The following is a 22311-nucleotide window of genomic DNA, read 5'->3' on the forward strand; positions in this document are numbered from 1 at the left end:
TGGAGTGGTTCTCCATTCTGGTTTATAGAGGAACTTTATCCTGTGACAACCATATACACTAGACCCTAGGCCTTGGGGACAGGGGTTATTTCTGTATGACAAATCTATAAGGTATGATCACACAGAACTCTTTGACAAAGATTTTGGCTGGTTTTCCCTTATGGCGATATATAGTGAAGTTCCATCTCAATGGGAGTCAGTGATGGATACGCCAAAAAAAGCGTCTTGCCCCATCTTACCGCAGTTTCAGAGCTGAAACAACAGTGAGTGACCACAATATTGTCCCAGATACTGGCAATAAACTGTGCTCAAGTCATCCGCGTTGTATAGCTGAGACGCTGCGCACGTATAATGAGCTCCATGTAGAGAATGTGTGGGTGACTCACTGATGATTTTGACAGGGAAAGAGGGAGATGCGCTATAAATATACTAAGATGCCAAACAACCTGCGCTATTTTAATATAAATTAGACAGACAACATGGCAAGCATTAAAATATGACTGCTCCGCTGGGGAACAGAATTTATCTGCATATGCTCTGTATTCCTAATAGCAGATGGAAAATAGGATACTGGCAACGCTATGTGCTTCTGTATCACTGAATATGCCATGAAAATAGATCGGTGGTGCTTTTTTTTTAAAGGGGTTATGCCACAAAAATGATTTATCCTTATCCATAGGTTAGGGGATAAACTGTTGATCAGTTAGGGTCTGACCAGTGATCCGGAGAATGGGGTTGTTTTACTCTTGTTACATCTCCACTACATCCTATAGGGGATAGGGGATACATTTCCATGGTATAAACTCTACAATTCAGCCTCCTGTCTGCTTTTGATCAGATACTGTCTAGACTTTTAGAATTTTTTTCCTCTATCACATGGACAGCTAGAGACAGTACCATCTCAGCCTTCTTGGGGACAGAATAATTATCTTTCTTTATATATTCTCCTGATTAATCTAACAGACCATAAGTATGCAGTCAAGGAAACTGAGCTGCCATCCTCTTCATAATAACTTTGCAACAGGAGCCTGTCTAATCATCATCAGTAATTGTGGTAGGAGTGTCTGCATATGACAGTCCATTATACAAGAAGAATAATGTACATATACACCTTAGCAGGACACAATGAGATCAACATAACCCAGCTGAAGAGAAGAACTAGAAGGATTATCTAGATATGGTAATACTAGCTGAATTGTATATATTGCGGGAATAGGTATATAATCACTTTAAGCAATTCTGGTATTTAAGGGGAACTTGTCAGTATGACAATATAATACAATATAACACAGTACATTACTATATACTGGTAGGTAGGTACTCTGATCTCAGAAATGATGCTAACATGTACAGCATTCGACAGCTGAGCGCAGTGATTGGCTACAGTGATCAGAGGGATGTGACGTCATCACTGCAGGATAAGTAAACAGAGATCTGTGAGGACTATATGGTGTTACACCAAAGGGTTAGTTCACATGGCAGAAACTTTTTCCATTGTATGGCTTTTTCTCGCAGCTAGCCATGACAGGATGCTGATGCAGGGCATTAGTATCCCATCGCGGCATCCCATTTCTGATTAGTCCTGGATGAATGGGCCTAATCAAGAGGGAGTCTCAAGCCACGTGGCAGCTGACTCAGCCACGGAATCCGTGTGAAGATACGGCATGTCGCATTTTTTTCCCGTTAGCTGAAGAAAAAAAATGCAAGTGACTCCCATTGAAATGAATGGGAGGAGTTTTTGTAGGCAAATTTTGAGGCAGATTCCGCTTTAAAATCCACCTGCAAAAAACTCTGTGTGAACATACCCTAATTCCTCAGCCAGTGAGCAGTTCTGAAAGAATCAGGTTAGAGTGTGTCAATCATGATATAAGGTAACATGGTCTGTCATTGTAACCAATTCTCTTTAATTCTACTTGAAAATACAATGGATGAACTAAACAAAGCTATGTCTATACTACAATTGTATAATTGTATAAAAAAGTATCATTATGACAGGTCTACAATATGTATTTACTAACCGTATGATTCGTCAGTGTCTGAAGACTTGATACAAATCAGTAGATGCTGGTCCAGGAGGTACTCAAGGTCTGAAATGATCGGTGTTAGCTGCAAGGACAGAACTGGAGTAATTTAGAGACCAAAAAGTAGGAAACAACACAGCAGTATATGCGGGGAGATTGATGGGCGGTGTGATATGCATAAAACTCAAAGCATGGACAAAGAAAAACCAAACTGTCCAAATAAGAAACTCAAAGCTGAATAAAAACATCAGAAAAACATATCATACATACAAATGCCCTGTAGAAAGAAATAAAATGTATTATGGGATATATGTATGTCAAGCCATAGCATTTGTAGCCTATTACATTTATTGTATGTACTATGTATTTGATTTTTTTTTTTTTTTTTTAAAAGCATATCACTAGGACAAGGTAGTGCTTTCTAGCAGCATGTTATAGAACAGGAGGAACTAAGCAGGTCAATAGTTTTGTGTGCACAATTCAGTATAAATTATTTTATTAAAGGGGCCATTTACTTTTGTATATTGATGGTCTTTCCTTAGCATAGGTCATCAATATTAGATCTGTGAGGGCCAACACCCTGGACCCTGCAAATCATCTGCCCTGGGAAAGCATGGCTCCTGGTAATCTTTACATGCCAGGAGCTGCACTACTCACTCACCATACAAACGGCATAGTGAGTTTTAAACGGTTTCAAATGATTCCCTTATCACTTGGGGGAAGCTGTTATTCTTGTGGCGCTGCTTTTACGACCATGACAGGTTATATAATGGGATAATATTCATGTCTCTTGAACTTGGCCAGATGTATGCACTGGTTTTCACCGATGAATGAATACAATTATATTGAAAAAAAAAAAAAAAAGTCAGCTTAAAAAGTTGCAAATCCTTGCAAAAATTTTTTACAACACAATTATGGAGTGCAGGGCTTCATTAAATCCCCCCAGTGTCTGTGTAGCACAATCCCTTCAATTCTGTGGAGTACCAGGAGTAACATTCCAACTAATTTTATTGATGACCTATTTTAATGTTATTACTTCAAGCCTGTAAAAAAACTTTTAATGTCACTAACCTTTTAGACAACTAGTGTCATTTCACAGAATATGTGATTCTGGACAAAAATGTAATACACTTTCATTAAAAATGTGGCTGCTTTTTGCCTGAAAAAACTCTTTAAGGGTGCGTTCACACGGAGTAACATGCCGCGTGATGTGGCACATATACGCCGTGTGAGATTTTGATTTCAATGGGAGCCGGGATCGTATACACCGCGTTATTTTGCGGCCGCAATTTTGCGTATACGGCGCTCAAAATCTCACACGGCGTATACGTGCCACATCACGTGGCACGTTACTCCGTGTGAACGCACCCTAAGGCTAAGGCCCCACGGGCCGTAATGGCAGAGCTAAAGCGCTGTGGAAAGAACTGCAGTGTGAACGCACTGCGGTTCTTTCCGCAGCACTTTCAACAAAAAGTTCTTAGAGTTTTCCTCCGCGGACTCTGTTACAATTATATCTATGGGAAAGCCAACGGCGTTTCCATAGATATAATTGACATGCTGCGATTTTCAAAACCGCAATGGTTTTGAAAATTGCAGCGTGTCCACACTGCGTTTTTTTTCCGCAAAGTGGGCATGGGATTCGCATAAATCCCATCCCGTTTGCTTGCACTGTAAAACGACGCAATTTTTCCCGCAGCGTCTCTGCAGCGTGGGGCCCCGGCCTAAAGTTCCTGCCACTAGTTGTCTCCTTTCTAGATAATATGTAGTTCACGCCATGTTGCTAGCTAACATTCGTCCATAGATAGATTACATAAGCAAGATGTGATCACATTAAGTGGAAAGGAGAGTCTGTTCTATTTTCACACAGTGAATGCAGATGGGAGGTGTTGATTCTCCTCACAGACCCTGCACATATTTCACCTTTTCATGAAAACTCAAGTACCCTTTAATCACAGTAATTGCACTGACACATATAGAATGAGGAGAGATGAATGTACAATAGCAATAAGTTACCTTTGGTAGAACTCCAAACTTAACAATTAAAGTCCCATCGTCACCCTCCTGGTCTTCAGCCTCAGAGCTCTTCACCATGTCTAGAAGTCAGAAATATAATAAGATCTTGCTCATTCAGGTATACAGAGACGCATTATACTTTTATTTACAGTTGTATACAGTGGCGTAACTAGGAATGGCGGGGCCCCATGGCGAACTTTTCACATGCCCCCCCTCCCCTGAACGACGCTGAAGGCCTTTACCAACTGACCCCTAACGCCACCCCCCCTCCCACCAATATCCTATATTAGCCCCTGCACACAGTATTATTGTCCCCATACTGGCCCCAGTACACAGTATTATGTCCCCATACTGGCCCCAGTACACAGTATTATGTCCCATCGTGGATACACATGAACAATTATTATACTCTGGGAGTTTTTCAGACCCCAGAGTATAATAATCGGAGACCCAGAGGGAATACAAACAACAAACTACTGTTACTTACCTATCTCCCGACTCCCCTGCATTCTCCGTCGCTGTTGGCCATCTTCCGGGAAGTCATGTGACCGGGGCCCTGCGTCGCGGGTCATATGACAGCACGCAAGTAGACCAAAGCCTGCCCGGAGCCTGGAGAGGTAAGTAACAGTTTTTTATGTTATCTTACCTCTCCCCGGACTCCGATCGTTATACTCGGGGGTCCAAAAAACACCCCCGAGTATAATAGTGCTTGTGGGGCCCACACATCACTTACCAATCCTGGCCCCTGCCAGGATCGGTAAGTATATAGGGCCCGTTACTGGCTGGAGTAACTCCAGCCAGTAACGGCCTATTAAAAAAAAAACAAAAAAATGCAGCAGTAGCAGCTGTCGCCGGGCCCCTAATGTCCCAGGCCCTGTGGCATCTGCCTCTGCTGCTACGGCGGTAGTTACGCCACTGGATGTATACATCAGTACAACACAGATTAGGTTACATGGAAAACTATGAAGAGAGAAGGAAGGAGGAGGATCCCAATGAGTAAGAAATAAGTACAAACACAAGCAGTTACCGGAAACAGTAAGGTTTCTAGCACTTTTATAGCACTTTTTTTTGGAAGAGATACCTTACTATAATCTGCTCCTGAATGCAGATTCTTTCTGTTTCCTCTTCCTCCTCCCCCTGCCAAAAACTTCTATGAACTGCAGCCTATTCATTAGACCTGATCTGTCAGTGAACTGAGCAGTTTAGCAGGCAGGAGAGGAGCTGATAACAGAGAGAAGCATTTTCCTCTGACAAGATACATCACAAAGTTTTTTTCATATTTATCTGAATTATTCATTAAAAAACCACTCTCTTTAAAAACCAACACTAAAAGTCTTTTTCATTTATAGAAGGCATAAGAGACTTACTTTCTAGACAGTAAGAATGGAATTCGATGTAGAACTTGGTGTGACTCTTGGTGTGTAGCGTTGCCTTGCAGTTCAGCAGCTCAATATATCCTTGTACATCTGAATCACCTGGATCTGAGAAACAAGTGAGAATGAAACACCACTACTGTCATCTGAGGTGCTACACTACAGTGTCCCCGAAGACCCAGTATATTATATAACACCGCACAAGGTAAATATATACAGTATATGGTAGCAGTTGTTTGCAGTGATTTCCCAGTACAGGACTATGGCATGACAGAACGTGTAATTTCAGCACATCTATCAGTTAAAGTGCAGTCACACCCATATTATGCTTCATATACACCATGCATAATATTTCATCTTCACAAAATCAGTATGCTATAATACGAGTTTATTTCATATTTGTTAAAATCCTGGAAAACCACTATAGCATTTCACTGGACTGTGCTAGATATAGAGAAGGATTTTATTTTTGATATATTCACTCTTGTCCAGGAATTGTCACACAATGGGGTACGGCACAGATCGGGGTGGTGATGCATGTTTGGCGCTAGAAAGGGCCTTGCACCAAGGAGCTGAGCTATACCATGTTTCTCCGAAAATAAGACAGGGTCTTATATTATTTTTTCTCTCAAAAAAGGGCTAATGTCTTATTTTTCAGAAACTGGAGTGAATCAAAATTGTTTCTGATTTTCTCTGGATGAATCTTGCATTTGCATGCAAGTGGATTTTGCCCTGGCGTGGGAAGAGGTAGCAGGGCACTTGTCCTGGACGGTTGGGAGCTACACTATGTCTATTCTCTGTCTTCATGGCCGGGGCGATTTGCCCGTGTCGGAAATGGCGCGGAAAAATCATGGCGTTCTACAGTAACAGCAAAGTGGATGGGATTCATGTGAATCCCATGCCCACTTTTCATTAAAATCTGCAGTATGAACATGCTGCGATTTCCATAACCGGCACGGTTTTGGAAATCGCAGCATGTCAATTATATCTATGGAAATGTAAATATAATGGTAACAGAAAATCCGCAGAGGAAAACTCTGAACTTTCTGTTCAAAATGCTGAGGAAAGAACCGCGATGCATTCCTGCCGCGGTTGTTCCCACAGTGCTTTAGCGCGGCATTTCTGGCCCTTGGGGCCTTAGCCTATGAATTTGCGTGAAATAACCTAATGCTTAAGGCACAGACTGTAACTATGGCTTATTTTTGGAGTAGGGTTTATATTTCAAACTTACTCCAAAAACCCTGCAAAATCAAACTAGGGCTTATTTTCGGGGTAGGGCTTATTTTTGGAGAAATAGGGTACAGTAGTGTATCTTGGCCAGTATACAATGTATGGAACCATCTGCTTCTAGCTCTGTACACTGCATAGCACTGGGCCTGGAGCACTCTCGAAACAGCAGGGGCCATGCATCAGCCTCCTAACGATCAGATATTCAAATAATAAGCTATCAAAGAAACTCACAGAGAACCCCCTGACGAATTTATATTTTGTGACTTCCCCAGTATGATCTTACTGTTTTTGGAGACGAACTGTGACGTTACACCAACTTGGAATGTAGCAAATACAGGCGAGTGATCACTGGTAGTTATATCATCTGTGCAACCTGCAGACATAACCATATGAACAGAAGTTATTGATATGCAAATCATAAAACAGCTCAGCTACCCATACCTTGGCTAAAACACTGATCTGTATAAGCCTCATAGAAAAAAAACCACCTCATAAATCTCTAGGTTTTCCCATCACTTTATGACTGGTGGGGCCAAGAAGTTGGACTATTAGGGTGCATGCACACTACGTAACGCCGGGCGTGTATGAGAGCCGTACACGCCGGCGTTACGGCAGGGCTGCCGAACACTTCCCATTCACTTCAATGGGAGCGCTCGTAAACGCCGCTGTTACGAGCGCTCCCATTGAAGTGAATGGGAAGTGTTCGGCAGTCTGCCGTAATGCCGGCGTGTACGGCTCTCATACACGCCCGGCGTTACGTAGTGTGCATGCACCCTTAGGCTGTATTCACACAGAGTAACGCCAGGCGGTTTTTGTGTGCTTTTTGCACATAGCGCCGCGTTAACGCCACGTAGCGCCGTGATAACGCCGCGTGTACGCCGCGTTAACGCCGCGCTATTTTGCGGTGGCGTTGCCCGGCGTTAACGCGGCGTATACGCGCCGTTAACGCGGCGCTACGCGGTGTTAACGCGGCGCTATGTGCAAAAAACACACAAAAAACGCCTGGCGTTACTCTGTGTGAATACAGCCTAAGGGTGCATTCAGACTACGTAACGCCGGGCGTGTATGAGAGCCGTACACGCCGGCATTACGGCAGACTGCCGAACACTTCCCATTCACTTCAATGGGAGCGCTCGTAACAGCGGCGTTTACGAGCGCTCCCATTGAAGTGAATGGGAAGTGTTCGGCAGTCTGCCGTAATGCCGGCGTGTACGGCTCTCATACACGCCCGGCGTTACGTAGTCTGAATGCACCCTAAGGGTGCATTCACACTGAGTAAACGCTAGCTTATTTTGTAGAGTAAAATTACACTTGTAAATTTTGCTATCCCATTGACTTCAATGACATTTTACAGGCGTATTTTTACAGGCGTATTTTTTTACAGGCGTATTTTTTACAGGCGTATTTTTACACTTGTAAAAAAATATCATTGAAGTCAATGGGATAGCAAAATTTACAAGTGTAATTTTACTCTACAAAATAAGCTAGCGTTTACTCAGTGTGAATGCACCCTTACAATTCTATTTTATGGTCACATAGTGTTATGTGTAAAACTGACATTTACTGGCAAGACTGTGCAGGCGTTAATAATTCATTTAAAAAACCAATTCATTTAAAAAACCGCCACCATGGAATTTCAGCCATGTGATTACTATTACATAATGAAAAAACAGTCATTAGATTTTACACTGTTTAGATTAATAGTAAGTTTGAATGGTTGGAGGCTTGCTGTGAGATGTGTGTATTTCAGTCTGCTGCCTGCAGGTGGCGCCACTCTGCAGAGAACCTGTGTTTTTAATCACTTACCATAAGTACTTACCATATGACTGACATACAACATGCATCTGGGGGTAGGATTTCCATAGCACCCTGTCACACCAAGAAGGCAAATTGTACTTTACCTAAAATAAAAATTAACCTTTAATATAATGCCACATATAGTAGAAATACTGAAAACACATTATAGCATTATAAGTGAGGTAAGCAATATGACAGTCCTCTATGTGTGACACCCCTTTTAGGCTGAGGCCCCACGTTGTGGAAATGCAGATTTTTTTGAGTTGTTTTTTTTTTTTTTAAGCTAAAGCTAGGAGTGGATTGAAGAGGAGGGAGAGATATAAGGGTCTGTTTACACAGAAGATGGAAACCTGTCATGCCGAGTCCGGCCGTGTGCGCCGGTGAGCGTTTTATGATTTCCGCGGCGAAACCTTTTTTTGTAAACCGGACACAAAGTACTGCATGTCCGACTCTGTGTCCTTTTTTTAAAAAAACGGTTTTGCCGCAGAGAGCATAAAACGCTGACTGGCGCACACGGCCGGACATTTTTCAAACCCATTCAAAACGGCCCAGTTTTGTGCAGGAAACGGAAACCTGCAGAACGGAGCCCTAACATATACTAGCATTCAAGAGTCCTTCTTACATTTCTCTTTATCTGGGGTGTTGTAACATGTAAATTGAAGGGTCACATGTTTACAGCATAGTGGAAGTGTTGGGGCTGGCCTGTTGAGTGTGGGGCCTATGGGTCATAGAATAGAGGATATCATATCTACTTTGCTGTCTAGGCCTGGGCACCTGATCCCAGGCTTCATATGCTAAAACCTATAGCAATGATCTCTGGATAGAATACTCACCCGCACGAATCCAACCCCCCCCCCCACCACCACCACCACCACACACACACACACACACACACACTTTACTAGCTTTGGCAATGCCAAATATCTATTCGGACGTGCCAATAAAGCTTTTTTGATTTGATTTGATTTGTATAGGGAAAAGAAGCTGAATTCTAGGAACAGATTCTGCAGCTTGGAAATAAAATCTGGTCACTCATCATTGTATTCATTAACTTCTATCAGAAGAGCTCATTTCCCCATAATCCACTTTTTTTTTTAGGAATATTTATTTTATAAAATACCCAAACCATCAGGAATATTGTAAGAGGTTTTCCAAGACTACATATTGATGGTCTATTATTTGGATAGGTCATCAATATGAGATTAGTGTGGGTCCAACATATGGCACCCGAAGTGATCAGCTGATATCTACACAGTGTACAGAACAAGAATCCAAACACTATGTAACAGCTGTATTGCAGTACAGCATTCAAGTGAATGGGAGCTGAGCTTCAATAGTGTGGTATGGCCAATACAGAGATGGGACTGCGTCCTGTTAAAGTGACCATCTTAGGGTACATTCCATACCCTTATTGAAGTCTGTTGCTCTTATCTGTCATAAAATCAGAGCAATGCAGATAGAATGACTGATGTAGATGGAGACCCCTCTGTCTGCATCTGTCTCCTTTCTCTGTAAAAACCATAATGGTAGCTTTTAGAGATGAGCGAATATACTCGATCGAATACCTGCGCGGCATAGCTCCCGCTGCAAAAACACTTCCGGAGCTTCAAATTTTTACTGCCCCTCCCACCTTCCCTGGCGCCGGGAGCCATGCGGCGGAGGTATTCAATCGAGCATATTCGCTCATCTCTAGTAGCTTTTTTCTGTCATATTTACATTTATTATTTCTGTTAGAAAAAAAAAAAACAAACGTGATGGAAGAAAACTGCAATGATATTTTTTACATTACAGAGAATGCCAATGGAGGGGTCTCTGTCTGCATTAGTCATTATGTTGACATCTTTTGACAGATGAGAGCAAAGGACTTAGTGGCCTTAATAGGTTAAGTCACACACATCATAAAATACCCTGGAACTACCCCGACGTTGAATTCACACACTGCAGATTTGTAGTGCTAATTCTACACTGTAATTCCACAGCAAATCTCACAGTTTACTTTAGCAGAAGAATTCTACTTACAAGAATGAGCATGCCTTGGCTTTATAAATCCTTAAAGCGGCTCTATCACTGGGAAAAGTCATTTTTATCTAATCACATGCTTTCATAGGCTTTAGAAAGTCTATTCCACACCTACCTTTAGTATGTAGATTGCCTCAGTGGTCTCTGAATAAGTCCGTTTTTATTCATATGCTAATGAGCTTCCAGCCAGCTCAGGAAGTTCCCAGCAGCCTCCTCTCTCCTATTATCTTCTATGTGTGTGAAGCAAACAGGAAGCTGAGCCATCATCATCATCAGCAGCAGTCTCCCATAGAAAACAATAGGAGAGGTGTGCACGATCTATCGTGCACCAGTCTAATTAGTATATGAATAAAAACGGACTTATTCAGAAACCACTGAGGCATCTACATACTATAGGTAGGTGTGGAATAGCCTTTCTAAAGCCTATGTAAGGATGTGATTAGTTAAAAAGACTTTTCCTAGTGATAGAGCCCCTTTAAGGGTCCGTTCACATGGAGGAAAATGGTGAGGAATTTGGTGTGAAATTTTCCACACTGAAAAAAAAGCTTCCCATTGAAATCAATGGGAGGCTTTTTTTTGTAGCATGGAAAATTCCACACTAAATTCCTCACTATTTTCCTCCGTGTGAATGGACCCTAACATGTCAGTTGTGTCTCCAATTTGTTGTGGATTTTCACAGCTAAAATCCTCTGATTTTTAATGCAAAATTGCTGTGGACTTGTGTGATGACCGAAGGGGAAATTTTTCCATTGGTGGACCTGATGTAATAATCTGCAGTAAAATGACCATGTAGTACCTGCAGTTTTCTAAATATAAATGTGGGATAGGCTGAGAATTTCACCTGTTCCATTACAATAAGTGAAATTCACTAGTAAAATTCTGCTGTAGCTTAAAAATGCAAAAAATGCTGTGACTGCAACACCTATTTGCAAAAAATAGATCCAGGTCTGATCTTCATGTGACTACAGCTGCGACTAAAGTCACTGTCTAGCCCTAGCCTAAAGGTGTTGTTTTCCAATGTTGTAGAAGAAGTAGTGATATGTAGACCAGCATTATATTATTACTATATACCAATACCTTTCTTTTATGAATATAACCATTACTATGTGCCTGTTACTTACTCCTGTTGCTTTCTGCTTGGTGTAACAGTAACGTTCTCTTGATCCTCGCTCATAGCGGTATGTTGGGGGAAATGTGATTTCTTCTTCATCTATGGTAAGAGATTTATACAGTTATAGAGTTACAGTTCTACTTATAGAAAATGAGAGTCATACAGCATATCTAGTGATTGCTTTACAAACAGTAAAGTGGTTGGTTGTCCTAGTAGTTTTACCCTTGTCCATATACCTAGTTATGGCATACAGGAAAGACATCATTGAGGATGCCCCCATTTCTCTAGCAGACAGGATCCTTGCTGTCATACTCGCTGTACAATGTGTAGTGGCAGGTTTAGGTACTGCAGCACTGCAGTCAGCACTGACTTTGGCGCACCCACTGCAGTAACTAAAGCGAATGCACCATATTGTACAGTGACTGAGTAGTGGGAAATCTAGCATTGTAAGAGAGCTGTACTATCTTGGGACAGCTGGTTATCCTGACAACCGAGAGCCCCACAGATCTATAATTCATCAATATTAGAATGATGGATATTCCCTTTATGGTTTAAAGTTGTGATTAACATTACTTACTGAAGTGGAGGAAGACTTGACTTTCCTTACGTTCCATATTTAACTGGTCATAAGCCAGAAGTTCATGGTATTGCTGAAGTTTGATCTTGTGAACAATGTTTTCTGCCTCCTGTTAATGAAATAGAGAATAATAAGAATAAATAATTATAAATGAATAATAAACTGGTTAACTAATCTGTGAATCATAGGCTATGAAAAATCAGCTTAAGGCCGGGGCGTCACGTGGTGTAAATGCCACAGTTTGGGCGAGGTGGACACTTTGCAGAATAAAAAGCGTTGTTTTACAGTCACTGCAAAGTGCAGAATATGCAAATCCGCCTTCCATGATGTAATTAGGAAGACAGTTGCTGCCTCATTGTTGCAAACCAATAGAGGGCGCTCACTGGAATGTGCAAGCCTGTCTTAAGACAGGATTCCAGTGAAATAACCCAATAATGGCTGCTCCCTTTAGCCTCATGCCCGACACACACCTATATGGTGGTCTCTCCCTAAGGAGTGACAATATCCCCCGAACCCTGTCTAAGCCTCTCACCTCTACCAGGTTATAGTCCTCTCTACATCGGGCTGATGAGATCCAACCAGATCGAAACAGCTGTCCTCGATTGAGAGACTATAACCTGGTAATAATCCCAGCGTCATTGCTAAACAAAGGCCTCTTGGAAGGTCGGGCATGAGGCTAAAGGGAGCAGCCATTATTGGGTTATTTCACTGGAATCCTGTCTTAAGACAGGCTTGCACATTCCAGTGAGCGCCCTCTATTGGTTTGCAACAATGAGGCAGCAACTGTCTTCCTAATTACATCATGGAAGGCGGATTTGCATATTCTTCCCATAGTTCCTTGCAAAGTGGAGTGCTAAAGGCTTAACAAGTCTCCACACACCTATATGGTGGTCTCTCCCTAAGGAGTGACAATATCCCCCGAACCCTGCAAAGTGCAGGAGATTCTAATGAATCCCAGCCACACATTACAGAAAAAAATATGAGCAGCAGACATGCTGCGATTTCCAAAACCGTTGCGGTTTTGTAAATCGAAACATGTCATTTATACCTCCAAAAATACCGACACTTTCCTGTATAATGGAAGCAGAAAGTCCGCAGAGGTTTCCTGACTTTCTGTTAAAAACAATGCAGGGTTAACCGCAATGCGTTGCCTCCATGGTTTTTCCTGCAGCACTTTTGTACTGCAGCCTGCTACATTGGGCTTTAGCCTGAAAATCTGTAGCAGAAATCCACAGCTACGTCTGGGATCTCTGCAGAGGGTTTGCCATTAGTGGCAGTGTAGATGTGCTTGTGTGTTTCTATGTTGCTTATTGATGTGGATTTCAAATACACTCATATAAACAGCAACATAGATTCTCATTGAAAACCATGAACTTCAATGAAATCCACCATGTGAACAAATCCTAAGTATAATACATTGTTAGGTGATAGCGTGTAGATTAATATAATGATTCCAGGATTCAGAGCTGAAGATGTGGTGATCTGGCTATTAGTAACTATCCGGCTTACACTATTTGGCTGTTGAACACGATAGTTAAGATCTCCAAGCCAAAACAGATGAGTAAATCGATGTGAGATATTGAAAGGGCTCAGCTTCTTGTCGCCCAGGACCAGGAAACGCAGTATGTTAAAGTAATTCTGCTTCCTCCTAATTGAGAGAAAACAACAGATGGGCAGATTAGGATAGCATGCTGTCTCAATACTGACAGCAAGTAAGGCTCTACGAGACATGTAGTATATATAAAGGTACGACTATAGGTATTGGGACTAATCTATTTAGATCAGATTTCTGGCATAGATGGGAGTAGTTGTGGCACATTGACGCACAGCCCTATTTTTTGTCTGCCAAAAATGCTCCTCTTTGATATTTTTCTCCCCATTCGACACTTCTTACAATAGAGACCAAGGAGGGCAGGGACATCTCAGCCCAACCTATTTACTATAGCTCATGCCAGAAAATGCTGAAATCCCCTGAAATCTACACCAGTCCCTGATTTGTGTAGATTTACATTGTGGCACAGAGGAGTGCACCTGAGTTATTTATATGCCAGAGTCTCTTAATAATTCAGGGGCATCTCTTGTCAATGGGAAATTGATTAGCGACCACAAAAATTCCCCCCATTATTTTTAGGACATACATGAGATTACCTAAAAGGCCTTGATAATTACAGTTGAAGTAATTGTGCCCACTGTGTGGTTTCCAGAAGTCCACAGCTGAGCCAAGATGGGGCACGTGGCATTACTGCCTGCAGCCCTGACTACTGGGAGACAGGAATAAGCAATACAAGTACAAGGGTTAGGACTGGCTTCCACCTGTTGGCACATCAGGTATCCAATATGTGGTTGCAGTTGTGCCAATAAACTCTGGGGCATTGCACTTCTAAAGGAAATCCTTCCTGATTCACATTCAGAAGGTTGCGTGTTCATATCATGTAGGGGTCAAATGTTCTTTTACTGAATTTCCCCATGGTGGGACTATTATAGGATTATCTTATCATTATCTTATATTCACATTGGTTAACCATTATCTGGTGTATACAATGTAATAGATTCTTACACGGTCACACCTGCAGTATCCCATCTCTGTACAGCGGCTATTACTATAATCATGCCTAGACATCTTACCAAAGTAACTAAACTAGGAGTTTTATAGGCTGCTATTTGTCTAATTGCTTTTGCCAATCAGTTTAATCTGAGCTGCTTTTAGATACTAAAAAATCAGAAGAACCCCTTGCATTTGTAGACTGTGATAGGTGCATTAACATAAGCAATCCTATACTGTACATAGAAAAGGTCATTTCGTACCTGAGTTTCTTTTCACTCCCTGATGTTAAGTGACTGTTAATGAAACCAAATGATGTCCCATTGAACATAAATGAGGCGCCAACTGCTCCTTTGTTACCTATTAAAGAATATATGGTTAGTGAAATGCTAAAGCTGCATATATTCAGCCATCTCTATGGCTAACTTGAAGCTTCTTGTCCATTGTACAATACATAATACTTGTGTCTTCTTATGTGGTAGAAAGGCCACCTCAACAAGCACCTTGGCCCAAGGAATAGGCTAAAAGCTAATTGGCCTCCTGACGAAGCTGGTGTGCGGCGAAACGCAGGTGTAGTTTTGACATCCCCTTCATCTGAGTGTCTACTGCATTACCATTCCTTTGGTCTACTGCTAACCAGGACTACAGGTAATACTTTTTGTTACTGACTATCATATCTCATACATGGTAGACCTTTGGTTACTTGTCATTGTATTTATCTATTTTATATATGTCTTGTATTGAGCTATATTCATTGTATGGTATGTATCTTATGTAGTGACTCTCTGTGTTGTTGTTTCAGTGGTTGGCTCATGTTTCCAGTGACCGTCTACTGTATAGTTCACTTTGTACTGTACCTTTAACTATTATCTTTATTATTATTGCAATTTTGTATCAATAAAGAACATCTATATTTTCGTATATGTTTTTCAGCCACTTCTTTTCGGATGTTGTCGCTTTATGTGTGTGGCTAGTCTCTTTCACTGTTTTGGTTGTTAAAAGCTAATGGGTCCTGAAAGTTGTATTAATTGTTGTGACTTGTCCATGTTATTCGGCTGCATCACTGGCTGTCTTTGTTGCTTGGTAAATTTGGGCACTTTTCTCTCCAGGGTGGACAATAAAGAACAGCTACCAAGGTTGGAGCTCCAGGGGGTGCAGAGGAAGCAGTTGCTCCTGAGTCTCATAAAATATACCGCTATTGTACATTGCATAAAGTAGGTAGAGGCCCATTATAGGTTTTGCACTGGGACCCAGAAGCTTCAGGTTATACTTCTGACAGCAACAAATAAATATTAACACACTACTTCCTAAAAATTAGTTGGAAATGAGCCAGGCGTATCAAGCCATATAGTATATAGGCAAATAATACCAAACAGCATTAAGGTCTAGCACTGTAAAGGTTATGATCCACATCTTTAGTGGTAAATGACAATGAAGGGGTTAATGTATGTATGGCAGTAAATGATAGTCTGATAGTAAAGGGTCAGCATCTCCGGTGACCTAGAGCAGTGCAGGTATTAATTTCAATATTCTTGGTGGTGTAAGGCAGTTAAAGGGTTAACAATGCAGTCTATAGTTGGGGGGGGGGGGGGAGGGGGTAAAGGGCTTATCCAGGATATTTTATGGCCTATCCATAGGATAGACCATAAATATATGATCACTGGGGGCAGACAGCCAACCCTGCATGGATCAGGTGTCCGGGATTGCTTCTGATACCTGTAATATATGTCTATGGAGCCAAAAGCTGATAGCTCTGTACCCTGGTACCATGTGCAATGGTATATAACACTTCAGATCCTAGAGGACTTAAAAGACCCTCTGTGAGTAAATTGGATATCAACCTGTACATACAAAATAAAAATCCACTGCACAGTTCTCACCCAGTGTGTTGGCGATCCCTGTCTTCACACTGTTTGTGCATATGTGGCTGATTCGGTGGGCATGTTCTTGCTTTGCCAGGATTACAATTCGTATGTTCCAGAGTGTTTGGATTGTAATCTAAGTAAAAATTAAAGTTACATATTGTATCATTGTACAGTACTGTGCACAAGATTAGGCAGGTGTAGAAAGGATGAATTCCATCAGAAATAGAAGGGTTAATAGTTTATTTTTGTAAATTAACTAAATGAAGTGAATGAACAAAAGATAAATCTACTGTAAATCCCATCAATATTTGGTGTGACCGCCCTTTGAAGGAGGAATCCTGAAATTCAAGATATGACTGCTACAGAGCCCTGATCTCAACATCATCCAGTCTGTCCGGGATTTCATGAAGAGACAGAAGGATTTGGGCAAGCCTACATCTACAGGAGATCTGTGCTGTTTGGAGCAACCTCCCTGCCAAGTTCCGTCAACAAACTGTCAGCAAGTGCACCTGAAAGAATTGATAGAAGGCAAAGGATATTCACACCAAATATTGATAGATTTCTCTTGATTATTCACTTTATTTTTAAATAAACAAATAAACTATTATCACTTGTCTTCTTGAAAGCATTCTTATTTTGCAGCATTTTTTGCACACCTGCCTATATGTTTTGCACAGTTTGCAATGTATTATGTGTCGTCGTGACATAGTTAACAGTTGGGTGGTTGGAATAATTACCAATTTGTATTCAGCATTGGTGATCTCATTTAGAGAGCGAAGCAATATTTCCACCCACTCCTTTTCATTCAGAGGATCCTCTTGTGTACCAATCACATAAATATCATGTTCTATGTAATCGGTCGTCTCATCTCGTGTCTTGCCTTGCCCTTTGCAGAGGAACCAGGAGGTAATTTTCTTTGGTGGAGGGGCATCTCCTATTACAACAAGAGCCACAACAAGTAAGCATTAAACCTATTAACAACTCATTCGGTATGTTGGGTAAAGACAAGAAGAAAACTGACCCATATTCCACGTTCCTGTAAAGATTGTCAACATATCAGGTTCTAGCTGATCAGAATGCTTGTTCTTCATCTGCTGGAGAAGCTGGCAGAATCCTTCCCGTTTCTATATGGCAGCAGAGACAGGTATATTTAGTTACCATAGCAGTTTATATACTGGAGTGGAGACCTATTCACTGGAAGGACAAAATGTTGGCTGAAAATAGGTCATATTCTTTACAGAGCTAGACAGAATGATCATGTGCAAAACACAATGGCCCAGACCTATTAATACTGTCTAGTCTGAGTTTGTACTGTCTAGTATTTAGACAGTCTTAAAGAGGACCTTTCACGTCCTCGGGCAATACACCGCTAGAAAGCTGACAGCGCGTTGAATTCAGCGGCTTTCCCATTCTGTGTCCTCGGTGAAGAACTATCGGTACCATTATCGCAGCTCTTCAGTGTCAGAAAGGCGTTTGTTACAGTCTTTCAGGAATGCCCCTCCTCACAATAGCATCTATTGCGTTGTACTGAGAGGGGGCGTTCCTTACCGCCTAACGATGATGCTGAGCGGTGAGGAATGTCCCCGTACTGTCAGGAGTAGGGCGGTGTTCCTCACTGCTCAGCGTCATGGCCGGGGCGATAAGGAACGCCCCCTCTCACAGTACAGTGCAGTAGACGCTACTATGAGGAGGTGCGTTCTTGACAAACTGTCAGAAACACCCTTCTGACACTGAAGAGCTACGGTATTGGCACTGATAGCTCTTCACCGGGGGCGCAGAACCGGAAAGCCGATTCAATGCGTGAAAGCGATTCAGTGCGCTGAATTCAATGCACTATCGGCTTTCTAGCGGTGTATTACACCACATGTGCCCTGAGGAAGTGAAAGGTCCTCTTTAAACTGCACCAGATTTATCAAAGTGTCTGATGTTGATGGTTAAATCTGTGGAAAAAAGAGGCGAGCTGCCCTATCTTGCCGCGGATTCTGCGACACTCCCTCCCGACTAGGGCCATTCATTTGGGCCTAATCCGGAGTGGAAAGCACTGCACCGGGATCCAGTCGCGGCTAGCCACGGGAGGCGTTTTTTGGACTGGATTCTGAGGTGGCTTCCCTCATCAAAATCTCGTCCAAAAAACTTTGTGTGAACTTACCCTTCTACTGTGAAGAAATGGATTTGAGCATTTATGTGGATGCTACCTAAATTTTGTTGCGGCCTCTTCCAGCAGATAATATGCCCTGTCATACTGCAAAAACTGTTCAGGAATTATTTGAAGAACAGGAAAAAGAGCTCAAGAGGTTGTCCTCACAATTCCTCAGATCTCAAGCTATTTGAGAATCTGTGGGATGTGTTGGAAGTTTAAGTCCAGTGGGGCCACAGAGGATCTACCTCACAATTTACAGGACTTAAAGGATCTGCTGCTAACATCTCAGTGCCAGATACCTCAGGATATCAAAGGGTAACTTCACACAGGGTTTTTTGGATCTGAACCAAAAGCCGGGTTGCCACGACTGAAAGCCGGTGTACTTCACTGGCATCCAGCCGCGCACTCCGCTCTGGATTAGGCCCAATGAATGAGCACCACGCTTCTATTTCCAGGAGCCGGCACAAGCTGGCTCCCGGAGAAAGCTCCTGAGCGACTCCCATTGATGTCTTTTTGGTCAGGATTTTGAAGTGAATACAGCCTCAAAATCCTGACCAAAAAACTCTGTGTGAACTTACCCTAAAGGTTTTGTGGACTCCATGCCTCAATCATGAAGAACCATGGACCATAGCTTCCATTAGGTGAGATATAGTGTAGACTATCTATGTATAAGTGCACTTCTTTATCAAAAACATCCAAAAGAAAAAGCCCATGAGGTCATATATAAAATATAGTAAAAAAAAAAAAAAAAAAAAAGGCAGCACTCACAACATCATATATGGGATAGTGGTGCTTTACTAAATCATCAGTTCAGTGGTACCAAAACCAAAATGTCTGAACCTATCTCCTACATTATACACAGAAAATCTAGGGGATAAAGCAAACAAAATTGTGAATTTAATTTTTTGCCCTTTACTGATAATAAAATAATATAATAATAAATACATCATCATAAAAAGAAAAATAGTAAAAAAATATTTCTAGAAATATTAATAGATCTCCACAGTGATGCCTCTTCAGTTTTGTTTTTTAATTTTTTTATTTGCTTACCTTGGAATCAGCAAAAATATATTCTTTACGTTGTATCTTTTCCTTTTCAGTTTCCTGGACAATTATCAATTTATTGGGAAACTTCTGGCTCTTGATCAGTTGTAGAACTGGGTATGAACAAAGAAGAAGACGTCAGAAAGAAGTTCAACTGGCCCAGACATCAAGGTTTGGTACCGTGGCTCGTATATGTTATGCATCCTGTATATATGGCTGGTATATGTTATGCATCTTGTATATCTGGCTGGTATATGTTATGTATCCTGTATATGTGGCTGGTATATGTTATGCATCCTGTATATCTGGCTCGTATATGTTATGTATCCTGTATATCTGGCTGGTATATGTTATGCATCCTGTATATCTGGATGGTATATGTTATGCATCCTGTATATCTGGCTCGTATATGTTATGTATCCTGTATATCTGGCTGGTATATGTTATGCATCCTGTATATCTGGATGGTATATGTTATGCATCTTGTATATCTGGCTGGTATATGTTATACATCCTGTATATCTGGCTGGTATATGTTATGCATCCTGTATATATGGCTGGTATATGTTATGCATCCTGTATATCTGGCTGGTATATGTTATGTATCCTGTATATGTGGCTGGTATATGTTATGCATCCTGTATATCTGGCTGGTATATGTTATGCATCCCGTATATATCTGGCTGGTATATGTTATGCATCCTGTATATCTGGATGGTATATGTTATGCATCCTGTATATCTGGCTGGTATATGTTATGTATCCTGTATATCTGGCTGGTATATGTTATGTATCCTGTATATCTGGATGGTATATGTTATGCATCCTGTATATCTGGCTGGTATATGTTATGTATCCTGTATATCTGGCTGGTATATGTTATGCATCCTGTATATCTGGATGGTATATGTTATGCATCCTGTATATCTGGCTGGTATATGTTATGTATCCTGTATATGTGGCTGGTATATGTTATGCATCCTGTATATCTGGATGGTATATGTTATGTATCCTGTATATCTGGCTGGTATATGTTATGCATCTTGTATATCTGGCTGGTATATGTTATACATCCTGTATATCTGGCTCGTACATGTTATGTATCCTGTATATCTGGCTGGTATATGTTATGCATCCTGTATATCTGGATGGTATATGTTATGCATCTTGTATATCTGGCTGGTATATGTTATGTATCCTGTATATCTGGCTGGTATATGTTATGCATCCTGTATATCTGGATGGTATATGTTATGCATCTTGTATATCTGGCTCGTATATGTTATGTATCCTGTATATCTGGCTGGTATATGTTATGCATCCTGTATATCTGGATGGTATATGTTATGCATCTTGTATATCTGGCTCGTATATGTTATGTATCCTGTATATCTGGCTGGTATATGTTATGCATACTGTATATCTGGATGGTATATGTTATGCATCTTGTATATCTGGCTGGTATATGTTATGTATCCTGTATATCTGGCTGGTATATGTTGGTCATTTGGAGAGAGAGTCAGCGGCAGATGTATTCATATATATGTGTGTGTATAGAGTTGTATATATCTGAGGAATATATTTTGCAGCATTATTCAAATATGCACGCCCAACATAAGCCCCCAATTTCATGGTCCATGTTTGTCCACCGCTGCTACCTCTTGTGTCACCTCCTCTACCTCATAGATTGTAAGCTCTTGTGAGCAGGGTACTTGAACCCTACAAATTGTACACTGCTGCGGAATATGTTGGCACTATATAAATAAAATGTATTATTATTAATAAATATTATTTTTGTAATAATTTCATGTCTTTTTATAAGCTAGTCATGTATGTTAGAGCACAGAGCAGTAAAGAATCATACTTTTCTTGCTGGTATAGAATTTTTCATCTGGCCCATCTTTTGCCTTCTTGATGATAAGTTTTCCAGTTTCAACGTCGACTTTCAAGTGCGTTTTTTGGGATATGCCTAAAGAATCCACTTTAACCTGCAAATAGTACATTGATAAAAGTAGATCTGTGAACTAGTTATAAAATGACAATGAAAAGAACATGTTAAATACACAAATTAGATCTAACAATGCCATACCAAATAAACTGACTACCCAACAAGTTTCCCAATTATTCTCTTTGGGTTTCACTGGCCTATAGGCTGGATTTGTCCTTGGTTTTTATGTAACTGTCTGCTTGTTGTGTATATCCATAAAGTTTGCTTCGGAGGGATCTGCTTTTCCTTTTTAATGTGTCCCTTGGGCCTTTTGTGATATACTGTATGTTCCCATTGCTACATGGTGGGCACCTCCTTCCCCATATTTATTCTTGTTAGGGTGCCCACCATTTGCAATTTTATATATATATATATATATATATATATATATATATATATATATATATATATATATATACTGTATATATATATGCTATATCGCAATTTCCTTAACGTCTCTTGGACTGATGCAAAGAAAAATCCATATTGTGCATATTCTCACCCAGAGCCGTATTCACCATTCAGCTGAAATTTAGTCATTTACTGTATGCATAAGTGTAGTTTTTAGAGATGAGCGAATAGTATTCGAAAC

At 41.0% G+C, this 22311-nt stretch overlaps 1 protein-coding gene across 2 annotated transcripts in view; it reads right to left on the bottom strand.

Annotated features, from left to right (window-relative positions):
* INPP5D (inositol polyphosphate-5-phosphatase D) overlaps positions 1–22311 on the bottom strand; it is an 84645-nt gene that overhangs the window by 9557 nt on the left and 52777 nt on the right. For both annotated transcript variants that reach the window (XM_075268919.1, XM_075268920.1), the window contains 14 exons: positions 21597–21720; positions 19739–19845; positions 17570–17672; positions 17286–17482; positions 16564–16681; positions 14947–15043; positions 13651–13789; positions 12142–12250; positions 11575–11663; positions 8457–8538; positions 6921–7010; positions 5402–5515; positions 4035–4114; positions 2019–2106 (listed from right to left, as the gene is read on the bottom strand). In XM_075268919.1, the coding sequence (XP_075125020.1) occupies positions 2019–2106; positions 4035–4114; positions 5402–5515; positions 6921–7010; positions 8457–8538; positions 11575–11663; positions 12142–12250; positions 13651–13789; positions 14947–15043; positions 16564–16681; positions 17286–17482; positions 17570–17672; positions 19739–19845; positions 21597–21720 (1537 nt within the window). The remainder of the gene's footprint in view (positions 1–2018; positions 2107–4034; positions 4115–5401; positions 5516–6920; positions 7011–8456; positions 8539–11574; positions 11664–12141; positions 12251–13650; positions 13790–14946; positions 15044–16563; positions 16682–17285; positions 17483–17569; positions 17673–19738; positions 19846–21596; positions 21721–22311) is intronic.

The sequence above is a fragment of the Leptodactylus fuscus genome, chromosome 3 (genome assembly GCF_031893055.1).
Source record: "Leptodactylus fuscus isolate aLepFus1 chromosome 3, aLepFus1.hap2, whole genome shotgun sequence".
NCBI lineage: Eukaryota > Metazoa > Chordata > Amphibia > Anura > Leptodactylidae > Leptodactylus > Leptodactylus fuscus.